General features: G+C 38.2%; 1 protein-coding gene across 5 annotated transcripts in view; it reads left to right on the plus strand.

Moving 5' to 3' along the window:
- LOC122550689 (cytoplasmic dynein 2 heavy chain 1) overlaps window positions 1-11943 on the plus strand; it is a 555979-nt gene that overhangs the window by 131390 nt on the left and 412646 nt on the right. For all 5 annotated transcript variants that reach the window (XM_043691809.1, XM_043691805.1, XM_043691808.1 and 2 more), the window contains exons 39-41: window positions 2360-2624; window positions 4705-4912; window positions 7363-7492. In XM_043691809.1, coding sequence (XP_043547744.1) covers window positions 2360-2624; window positions 4705-4912; window positions 7363-7492 — 603 coding nt within the window. The remainder of the gene's footprint in view (window positions 1-2359; window positions 2625-4704; window positions 4913-7362; window positions 7493-11943) is intronic.

Raw genomic sequence — 11943 nt, forward strand, 5'->3', positions numbered from 1 at the left:
TTGTTTCTCAGCCCATGATAGTTGATCTATTTTAATTTTCAATGAAATAAATTCAATATCATAACTGGAAAAATTATTGAGACTGACCTATAACTTAAATTTAAACTTCCAGTTATATGCTGAAAGAAAAAGATAATTCACATTTATTTCACATTTTAAAACTTTTACTACAACATTTGACAAAAATATACCATTAACTGACGATTATTTTCTTTTGTTGGCAATTCATGTATTTAACTACATAAAGGAATATTCTACTTTTCTTGCTATCACTCATTGCACAACGCATGGAATTATAGTCCTTATCAGAAACAGTTCACAAATGTTCCGAGCTTCTGCTGAGTTCTTGTATCCTTATTTCACTAACCATAGAATTATAGAATCCCAATAGTGTGGAAGTTGGCTTTTCAGTCCATCAAGTCCACACCCACCCTCCGAAGAGCATTCCACCCAGACTCACTTCCTACTCTATCCCTGTAGCCCTGCATTTTTTGTGGCTAATCCACCTAGCCTGCATCTCTCTGGACATTATGGGCAATGTAGCATGGTCAATCCATCTCACCTGCACATCTTTTGGATCAAATGAAACCCTTGAATGCTCTCCTTAGGTTTCAGAGAGTTTCTTAAAACCTCTGCCAGCAAGCAAAGCCTCTTTTCCCTGGCCACGCTGGATTTAATATCCCAAAGTCCTTTGATGGCTGTAGGATTGCAGTTTGACTCCAATTTTGCTGAAGCTAATAAGAACTGGAGTGTTGGGGAAACTCTCCACTAATTGGAATCAGAACCATTACAACGAGGATATGGTTGTTGCAGGTCAATCATCTCAGTTCAAGAACACCATTGCAAGACTGTCCCAAGTCCAATCATCTTCAGATACTTCATCAATAATCTTCTGTCCATCTGATGGCCAGAAGTAGGGATGGTTGCTGATCATTATATCATGTTCAGGACATTTTGCAACTCCTCAGGTACAGAAGCAGTCCATGTCCATATGTAGCATGATATAGTCTATGTCCAGGTTTGGGCTAAAAAGTGGTAAGTAATATGTGATTTATGCAGGTGCCAGTGTAAGCAATCTCTAACAGAAGAGAATACAATCACCTCTCTATTATTACCATTAAAAAATTTCAGCACTGTCAACATCCTGGGGATTCCTATGGACCAGAAATTAGACCAGCCACGTAAAAACTGGTGACAGTGATGATCAGATGCTAGGAATTAAAAATAAAAATTGGAGGTTATTTTTCAGTTATACAGAGCATTGATGGGATCACCTATGTAGTACTGTGTACAGTGTGGGTCATTTTGCTAAGGGAAGGATGTAAACATATTAGATGCAGTTCAGAGAAGATTTACTATATTATTACTTGGAATGGGATTGTTGTCTTAAGAGGGAAGGAAATCAGGATTGTAATAAAATATTCTCTATTTGTCTGAATGAGTACATCTCCAACAACACTCAAGAGATTCAACACCATCCAGGACAAAACAGCCCACCGATTCCTCAGTCATTTGCTCCACCACCAATGCACAGGGTACCGTGGTGTCTTAGTGGTTAGTACTGCTTCCTCACAGCGCCAGGGTCCTGGGTTTAATTCCAGCCTCAGGTGACTTCTGTGTTGAGTTTGCATATTCTCCTTGTGTTGGCATGGGTTTCCTCCGGGTGCTCCGGTTTCCTCCCACGGTCCAGAGATGTGCAGGTTAGGTGAATTGGCCGTGCTAAATTGCCCATAGTGTTCAAGGATGTGTAAATAAGGTGCATTAGTCAGGGGAAATTGGAGTAATAGGGTAGGGGAATGGGTCTGGGTGGGTTACTCTTTAGAAGGTCAGTGTGGACTTGTTGAGTCAAATGGCCTGTTTCCATACTGAAGGGATTCTATGATTCTGAGTGCATACCATCTACAAAATGCGGTACAGAAACTCACCAAAATCCCTCCTTTAATTTGTTTAAAATTTGCAACCTCTACCACATACAGGGACAATGGCAGAACAGGTCACATGATCAAGCAATTTTCCTTAAATTTAAAGCTACAATCCCAAATATTTATAATCTTACAAACCTCACGATTTTAACAATTTTCAGTCTCTAATTGAATGAATCCTTATTCAAAGCCCACGTTGCTTGAATAATGGTAAACTGAAACTTAAAAGATGGGTCACTTTTTCTGTTAAATTCAGCAGCAGCAATCTCTGGGAAATCTTTTGTTACGTATTTGATAGAATGAGAGATTTTTCAAGAAAATTAAATGTTCTGTTTTTCTCCATGGTTAAAAAGTTGTGAACAATTTCATCTACTTGATCATTAAAGAAGAATGTGCTTTCTCTGGTAAAACTTATATAACTGCTGCAATTTTTCCAGATAAAGAAAGCTTTGGAACTTTTTGAACAACTACGCCAAAGAATGGGAGTAGTTATTGTGGGACCAAGTGGAGCAGGGAAATCAATACTATGGCGAATGTTACGGACAGCTCTTGGTAAAATAAACAAGGTAGTAAAGCAGTACACAATGAATCCAAAAGCCATGCCACGCCAGCATCTCCTAGGTCACATTGACATAGATACTCGAGAATGGTCTGATGGTGTGTTAACTAACAGCGCTCGCCAGGTTGTTCGAGAGCCACAGGGTAAGAAGTTATGATACAACTGATATAAAACTATTAGTTGACTGAGAGTGAAAAGAATATTTTAACATAAAATCAAAAGTGACCCCCTGCAGCATAAGTGAAAATGACAATACAAATGCTTTTGAATTTGTTTTAAATATTTAGGTTAAGTTTTAATGTGGTTGCTGGTAATAGATTACGGCATGCTGTTACATTTTATGGAGGTTTAAGATGAGTGGGAGCAATCCGTCCTGAGTTCAGTTTGTAAGAATCAGATTTCTATGATTTCTATTATGACCAAAATAAATGCCTTTATTGCAACTCTTTAAGTAATTTATTCACTGGGTTGTTGCATTGCGTTAAATGTGCTATATAAATATGTTATTGTTATTTTGATCAATAGCCTTTTGTTACGTAGAACCCAATTTTACCTCCAAAGTTGTTTTTATATGTACTCAAAAACTATCTTATGTTGTTTCAAAATTTCCACTTGTAAATGAGTAGCTCTCCCTAAAACCACATACCTCATAAATTTCATTTTGACTGAGGTTGTAATATGTCTAAACTGGGAAGGTCTCAGGTTTAATCCATGATCTGTACAAAGCCAATCCTAGCTGTACTTTAATAGTGTCGGTACAATGGGCTTGGTATCTACAGACTGGGGAATTGTGGATGAGCAACTCTGTGGTTGTATGCACATTTCAAGGAGCGCAGTAGTTCATGAAAGTAGCTACCAACACCATCTCAAGGGCAATTAGTGTCATACAATAAATGCTGGCCTTGTCAGCAGTACCCACACCCCATGTAAAAATAAAAAAAAAGATACTTGCTCCTGATAGCTTCTTCTGGAAGTACAGATCCCAGGTGAAAGTAACATTAAACCCTACAGTGAAACATGCTCAATTGAGTAGCTGGGTGGCATTCTACTTCCAGTTACTGCCATGAATTCATACCTTGCTTTCAGAAGAGGATAATGAAAGTGTATATAAATAATAAAAACATCTTGCATTTATACAGTTTCTTTAACTTAATTAACAAGGTAAATAATTGACATTGATCCACAAAACAATATTAAGGCAAATGATCAAAATTGAGTGAAGGACAGAGATTTAAGAAGTAAGTTAGCACTGCTGCCTCAAAGTGCCAGGGACCTGGGTTCAATTCCACCCTTGGGTGACTGTCTATGTGGAGTTTGCACATTTTTCCCATGACTGCATGGGTTTCCACTGGATGCTCCACTTTCTTCCCTCAGTCCAAAGATGTGCAGGTTAGATGGATTGGCTATCCTGAATGTGTAGGTTGTGTAGGTTAAATGGATTAGTCATGGGAAATGCAGGGTTACAAGGACAGAGTAGGGTGGTAGGTTGGGTGTGGACTCGATGGGCCGAATGGCCTGTTTCCGCACTGTAGCGATTGTATGATGTAACTTAAAGAAATCAGGGAGATGTAATGAGGAATTCCAGAGTATAGGGCCTAGGCAATCTTGAGTGTTTTTTCTGAGTAACTCCACTTAGTCTCCCAAAGTAATGCTACCAGAGTCCATGGAACTGTCTCCAAGAATTCTTTATTTTTACAGTTTGATCTATAACAACACGTTCACTTTGTATTATATTAGGGCTGCTACTTACTTCCAGCTCTCTACTTCTTCATTTGACTCTGATATCATCATTATTTCTCCTTCTGCTATTAATCCCTTACTCTATATCTCCTCAAAGTCTTTATCTCCATGATGTGCATGATCTTCCCACCAGGTATCAGACTTAACGGGGTTAGTTTCTGTGATTATTTGAAAAATCTGGTTCTGAGATTATTCTGTTGTCTTGGGTATATTTCACCTTTGCTTTCTTAGTGTGAGCATTCTTCTCCTAGGTGATTGTAGAGCTTTCTTCTTCTTGTCCAGTGATATGATTTATTTTCTAATCCTTATAATCCTTTTAATATCTTTGTTGTGCTTTTGCTATGATCATTCCTTTCTCTATTCATCTCTTATTTATACTTTATCCCTGTCTGCAGCTCTGGAAATCCTAATTTTCTCTTGCTAATTCCACATCACAAACTCTTAAAAATGTAACCCATTATTGTATTCTATACTTCTGTTTAGATGTTCACTCTTGGATTATTTGTGATGGGGACATTGATCCTGAGTGGATTGAGTCCTTAAATTCAGTACTAGATGATAATCGGCTGCTTACCATGCCAAGTGGAGAAAGAATTCAGTTTGGACCAAATGTTAACTTTGTGTTTGAAACTCATGATCTCAGTTGTGCATCGCCTGCTACAATATCCAGAATGGGCATGATCTTCCTGAGGTAAGTAAGCTTATGTTTCAGTTTCTTCTGTTATCTGACCTGCTGCTATCACCAGTGTCCAGGTAAAAGTACTAGCAACATTTCTTTAGTATATTGTCCATTAAAGTCACTGATTTAATTGCGTAAATGCTGTGTTAATATCACAAATAACAATAAGATAGTGACTAGATAATCTGTTTTGATGATGATTGTTGTGAAATAGTTTTGGTTATGATACTGCAGAGAACTCGCAAGTTCTTTTTCCAATAGTGATGTAGAATCTTTCTCAGCCACTTGAGAAGGTAGATGGGATTTATGTTTAATATTTCATCTGAAAGATGGCATTGCTGATATTGTAATATTGCCTTGATGCAATACAGGCTCTATTACTCAAGTCTCTGGAGTTGGGTGTTAACGTGCATTTTTATAACTTGGAGGTTAGTGCTATTATCGAGCTTCAGCAGCCAGTATTTGGAGAATCTTTAACCACTGCGATTCCTGATACTGATTTAGCTAGGAACATTTGCTTATCTGCTTCTGACCCGCTGTGCACGGTTTTTGAAGTTTCTCCTGAGTGCTATTTTATTTCCAAGCCAACTTAACTCTGCCATTCTAACCGATAAAAGTACTTCCCGCAAGGATTGTAACATGAATAAATATAGCTGCAACTTTCACCATGCAATTAGAATGTCAACTTTGATTCTCTTCCTTCTGATTTAGACACTTGAAAGTTGCTTACCACCACCTTAAAATCATAATTACATACTTATTTTGTTCTTCATGTAAATGAATGTCATTGATTAGGCCAGCATTTCTTACCCATTCCTAATTACTCTGAGAAGGCGACAATGAACTGCCATCTTGAACGATTGCAGTTTATTTGGTGCAGGTACATCCATAATGCTGATTAGAAAGGTGTTTTGGTATTTCATGCTGTGAAAATAATGGGAATATAGAAATATTGTTCTAAGTTAGGATGGTGTGTGGCTTGGAGGAGAACTCACAGGTGGCGTTCCCATGCATCTGTTGTTCTTGGCAGTTCATTCCACACACAAACCACTCTCTGTGTAAAAAGGTTTCCCCTCCTGTCTTTTTTTAAACCTTTCTCGTCTCATCTTAAAAATATGCCCCCTCTTTTTGAACTCCCCCACCTTAGGGAAAAGACAGTTACTATTCACCTTAACTATGCCCCTCATGATTTTATAAACCTCTTTAAGGCCACCTCTCAACTTTCTACTCTCCAGTGAAAAAAGTCCTAGCCTAATTTTCTAATTCAAACCCTCCATTCTTGACAACATCCTGGTAGTATCTTTTTTGAACCCTCTCCAATTTAATAATATCTATCCTATAGCAAGGCAACCAGGACTGCACACAGTACTCTAGAAGATGCCTCACCAGTGTCCTGTACAACCTCAACATGACATCCCAACTCCGACTCAAAGGTCTGAGCAATGAAGGCACACGTGCTAAATGCCTTCTTAACCATCCTGTCTTGCCTGTGATGCAAACTTCAAAGAATTATGTACCTGAATCCTTAGGTCTTGCTGTTCTACACTACACAGGGTCCTACCATTAATTGTGTAAGTTCTGCCCTTGCTAGTTTTATCAAATTGCAATACTTCATTATCCAAATTAAATTCCACCTGTCACTCCCATTGAATCCTTTTGTCAAGTCATAGAGTCATACAGCATGGAAACAGACTCTTTGGTTCAACTTATCTGCACTGACCAGACATCCCAATCTGATCTTGTCCTATTTGGTAGCATTTGGACCATATCCCTCTAAACACTTCTGATTCGGAAAATCATGAGGGGCATGGATAGGGAGAATAGTTAAGTCTTATTCCTGAGGTGGGGGTGTCCAAAACTAGAGGGCATAGGTTTAAGGTGAAAGGGGAAAGATTTAAAAGGGACCTAAGGGGCAACCTTTTCACACACGGAGTGGTGTGGGTATGGAACGAATTGCCAGAGGACGTGGTAAGGCAGGTGCAATAACAACATTCAAAAGGCATCTGGATGGGTACATAAATAGGAAGGGTTTAGAGGGAACTTTTATAAATTCTGTAATTCTGTGAAATGTAAAACTATAGAATTCAACTTGAAGCAGAGTTGAAGCCTTCCTGGCAGTAGTGAAACCACTTAATAAACAACGTTTCCATAACAAGATTTTGAATGAGTTTTTCAGGTAAAATGAAGCGTGTCACCAGCTTTACCATAAACCATGACAGTGTCAAACTTCAATTCTATTTTCATTTGCTTGGCAAAACAAATGGAGGAATAAACTGTCAGTTTATGAACTCCAGTTCGTCGCAGTTGATTGTTTGAAGTTCTTAAGATTAATAGCATTATTTTCTAGATGTCAAAAATAACAAATGTTAACATTGTGGTAAAATAAAAGAATTTGTTCTTGTAAAATAAATTTTTTGAAACAAGTTAAAGCTGAAGTATTTCTGATCCTTTCTATTTTTTAGTGATGAAGATACGGATGTAAGTTCTTTGGTGAAATCGTGGCTGCGAAACCAGGTTGATGAATGCCGGAGCAATCTTGAAAGCTGGATCGGAGACTATTTTGAGAAGTGTTTGAACTGGGTTTTAAAGCAGGTAAATGACCATTTTATATTATCTTTTTGCAATACAGGTTCTTTTTTTATTTATTCATGGGATGTGGCTTTGTTGGCTAGTTTATTGTCAATCTAGAGGGCACTTAAGAGTCAACCACATTGCTGTGGGTATGGAGTCACATGTAGACCACGCCAGCATGTTTCCTTTTCTAAGACCAGATGGTTTTTTTCTTACAATCAACAAGGTTGTCATTAGAGTTTTAATTCCAGACTTTTACTGAATTTACTGAATCTGCCTTGGTGGCATTCAAACCCAGGTCCATTGAACATTATCAGTTTCTGGATTAAATCGTCTAGCAGAAATGCCACAAGGTCATCATGTCCCCAAAGGTTAAGGAGCAAACTATTTTTATGTAATTATTTTACTTTTTTTGTATTATAAGTCTCACCCCATACCTTGTAGAGTGTTGAATTCTCACATTTGGGTGAAATTAGACAGAATTGTTAAGCAGATACTGTAAACTACCCCAGGGCTTGTTCAAGGAGTGATTAGTAATGGCTAGTGGCAGTACAATTTGAATTGAGCTGAAGTTTATGGTAGGTGCAAGCTGGCAGATTGGCCAAGATAGGCATTGGAATTGTTGTGTACAAGTGATAAAAATCATTCTGATTGGATTCATGGTTTCAAAATATGCCTTTTTACGACAAATGCTAACTAAAAACAGAACCAAAGAGGGCAACTGAGAAAGGAAAATTACTCTTGCAGTTTGTAAGGAAACTAATGCTGGAACTGTGATTGGAAACCGATACTTCTGGGGTGACTGCCACTACTTGCACAAGACCACCAGGTCTTAATAAACATGCCCCTCTCTCAATTTACAGCCATTCAAATAATAATCTGCCTTCCCATTTTTGCCAAAGTGGGTAACCTTACATCAATCAACATTATGCAGCATCTGCCATGTATTTTCCCACAACCTCAGCCTGTCCAAATCATACTGCAACATCTCTGCAACCTCCTCACAGCTTAACCTTCCACCCAGCTTTGTGTCATTTGCAGATTTTGAGATATTATGTTTTGATCCCTCGTCTAAATCATTTAACATACGTTTTGAATAGCTAGGGCCCTAGCACCGATCACTGCAGTGACTGCCTGCCATTCAAAAAAAAGCTCCATTTATTCCTACATTTTAGCCAATTTTTTATCCATTTCAAAGTACTATTTCTCATCCCATGTGCTTTAATTTTACACATTAATGTCTTATGTGGGATTTTATCGAAAGCCTTATGACATTCTAAAGAAACCGCATCCACTGGTTTCCCCCTCTTCCATGATCAACTGCAGTAGTTTCTTCAGCTACTGAAGAATTCTTCAACTCCTGAAGAATTCTGGTAGATTTATTAAGCATGATTTTCAGTTTGTAAATCTATGCTGACGGAATTAATCTGATTCTACTGCTGTTTTTTCTACCACTATTTTCCAAGTGCTTTTCTATAAAATCCTTGGTAATGGACTTTACCATCTTTCCCATTGCTGATGTCAGACTCACTGATTTATAATTCCCTGTTTTCTTGTTAGTTCCCTTTTTAAATAGTGAGTTTACATTAGCCAATCCAATCTGTAGGAAAGTTCCAGGGTCTAAAGAATTTTTGGAATATAACAACCACTGTATCTACTATTTCGAGAGCTACTTCTTCAAGTACTCTGAGATGTAGATTATTAAACTTTGGGGATTTATTGACCTTCAATCCCATCAAATGCCAAACACCATTTATATACTAACACAGTTTTGTTTCATTTCTTCCCTCTCACTAAACCCTGTGTTCTCCTCTGTGTTATTTGTGACCTCCTTTGTGAAAACAAATGAAGTATGAACTTTGTTCATCAGCTATTTCTTTGTTCACCATTATGAATTCCTCTGTTTCTGACTGTAAGGGACCTGCATTAGTCTTCACCAATCTTTTTTCTGTTCCCGTATCTATAAAGCATTCACAGTCAGTTCTGACGTTCCCTACAAGCTTACTTTCAGACTTTATTTTCCCCTTCTTAATTGATCCTTTGGTCCTCCTTTGCTGACTTCTAAACTGTTCTCAATCCTCAAGTGTATTGTTTTTCTCTTGTCAATTTGTGTTTTTTTTATTTAGTACTATCTCAAACTTCCTTTATAAGCCATGGTTTATTGTTTTTCCACTGTGCTCTTTGTACTCTTGTGCCAGACAGGAATAAACATTTTTTGTAGCAAGAACTTTTGAGTTTGAAAAAACTTGTGATTGACATTAATTGCATTTATGCTGAGTAGACTGTCAACTCAATTTGTAAGATTGTGGAGTTGTGGTTGTGGGTTGTGCAGTGACTCCCCCTTCAAACATTGACTCAGTTATGGTATTTCACTTCAGAGCTATTAATAAAATAGTAACAATATATTTGTTTAACGTTGTGAATTTCAGTCTAACATTATTTACCGTAGACTTCTGTACTGGGTCCTGTCTGCTCTTGGAACATTTTTACTAATGCTTTTGCTCTCATACTCAGCCATGACGTTTTCCCTATCCTCCTCTGCCCCTGCTCCCCATCCCTATTCATCACTACCACACAGCAGACTCCCATTTCTGATCTCTGTTATCTTTAAAATGTTTGGTGTCCACTTATGTCCTGCCTTCTTGTTGCTTGTTCTGTATTTGCATTAATGTCTTATGCTCCACCTAGTGGCAGCTATTGATGCAAGTAATTTTATCTGCAATGACAGGTTTCTGCCACTTGATGGAGCTGGCTCAATTAAAATTCAAATGCGTGTAATTTTAACATGCATTTTCAATATTTACGCTTCAGTTAGATTTCTACATTTTAAATGTTATTTTAAAGGTTTTTATTTATGAATTTCAGCATTTAGGAATGCACACCATTTCAACTTAATGTTTGAAACTTGTTTTCTGATGAAAAAGATTCTTAAATACTCATTTGTATGGTATTCTTTTCTGTGGAATGATGTATTTAATTTGCAAGTTACTTCAGCTGGAATACACAGTATATGCAGTGATTATTTCAATCTCTACTTTGTTTTTTCTGAGAAAGAAATGTGTGAACCAACCCAGCTTCAGTTTTTACATAGATAGCTTTAGAAATGTATTATTACACTTAAAACACTTCAAATTGTTTCATTAGAAGCCCCACTTTTAGGAGCACAAAGAGAACTTTTAATTAAGCACTTGCTTATCTTTCAGTGAAGGTGCAGTTTATAACTGACTGCAATTTTCCTGTTAATTCAGATTTATCTTGTGTTGATTGTAGGTTTTAGAATATAGTTGTGGAGAAGGATATGGAAGCTAGAGAACTTGGGGAAATAAGTAGTGACACCTTGAAAAATGTCCATATTACAGAGAAGGAGGTGCTGGATGTCTTGAAACACATCAAGGTGGATAAATCACTGGGACCTGATGAGGTGTGCCCTAGAACTTTGTAGGGAACTAGAAAGTGATTGCGAGGCTCTTGCTGAGATATTTGTATCATTGATAGCTGCGGGTGCGATGCGAGAAGATCGGAGGTTAGCTAACGTGGTGCCACTATTTAAGAAAGATGGTAAGGAAAATCCAAGGAACTATAGACAGGCGAGCCTGACATCAGTCATGGCAGGTTATTGGAGGGGACCCTGACAGACAGGGTTTATTTGTATTTGGAAAGGCAAGGACTGATTAGGGTTAGTCAGCATGGCTTTGTGCATGGGAAATAGTGCCTCACTAATTTGATTGAGCTTTTTGAAGAATTATTGAAGAGGATTGATGAAGGCAGAGTAGTGGACAGGATCCATATGGACTTCAGTAAGGAGTTTGACAAGGTTCCACATGGTAGTGTGGTTAGCATGGTTAGATCACATGGACTACAGGGAGAACGAGCCATTTGGTTACACAACTGCCTCAAAGATAGGTGACAGAGGGTGGGTGGTGGAGGTCTGTGACCAGCAATGTGCCACAAGGATCAGAGCTGAGTCCACTGCTTTTTGCCATTTATATAAATGGCTTGGATGTGAACATAGGTGGCATGGTTAGTAAATTTGCAGATGACACCAACATTGGTAATGTAATGAACAGCGAAGTTTAATTTAGATGAATATGAGGTGCTGCATTTTGGAAAGGGAAATCAGGGCAGGACCTATACATGGTAAGGTCCTGGAGAGTGTTGCTGAACAAAGAGACTTTGGAGTGCAGGTTAACAATGCCTTGAAAGTGAAGTCGCAAGCAGACAGGATAGTGACGAAGTCGTTTTGTATGGTTGCCTTTTATTGGGTATAGGATTGAGTATAGGAGTTGGGAGAAAGTGAGGACTGCAGATGCTGGAGATCAGAGTTTAAAAATGTGTTGCTGGAAAAGCGCAGCAGGTCAGGCAGCATCAAAGGAACAGGAGAATCGACGTTTCGGGCATAAGCCCTTCTTCAGGAATGAGGAGGGTGTGCCAAGCAGGCTAAGATAAAAGGTAGGGAGGAGAGACTTGGGGGA

Source organism: Chiloscyllium plagiosum, chromosome 6 (assembly GCF_004010195.1).
Source record: "Chiloscyllium plagiosum isolate BGI_BamShark_2017 chromosome 6, ASM401019v2, whole genome shotgun sequence".
Taxonomy (NCBI): Eukaryota; Metazoa; Chordata; class Chondrichthyes; order Orectolobiformes; family Hemiscylliidae; genus Chiloscyllium; species Chiloscyllium plagiosum.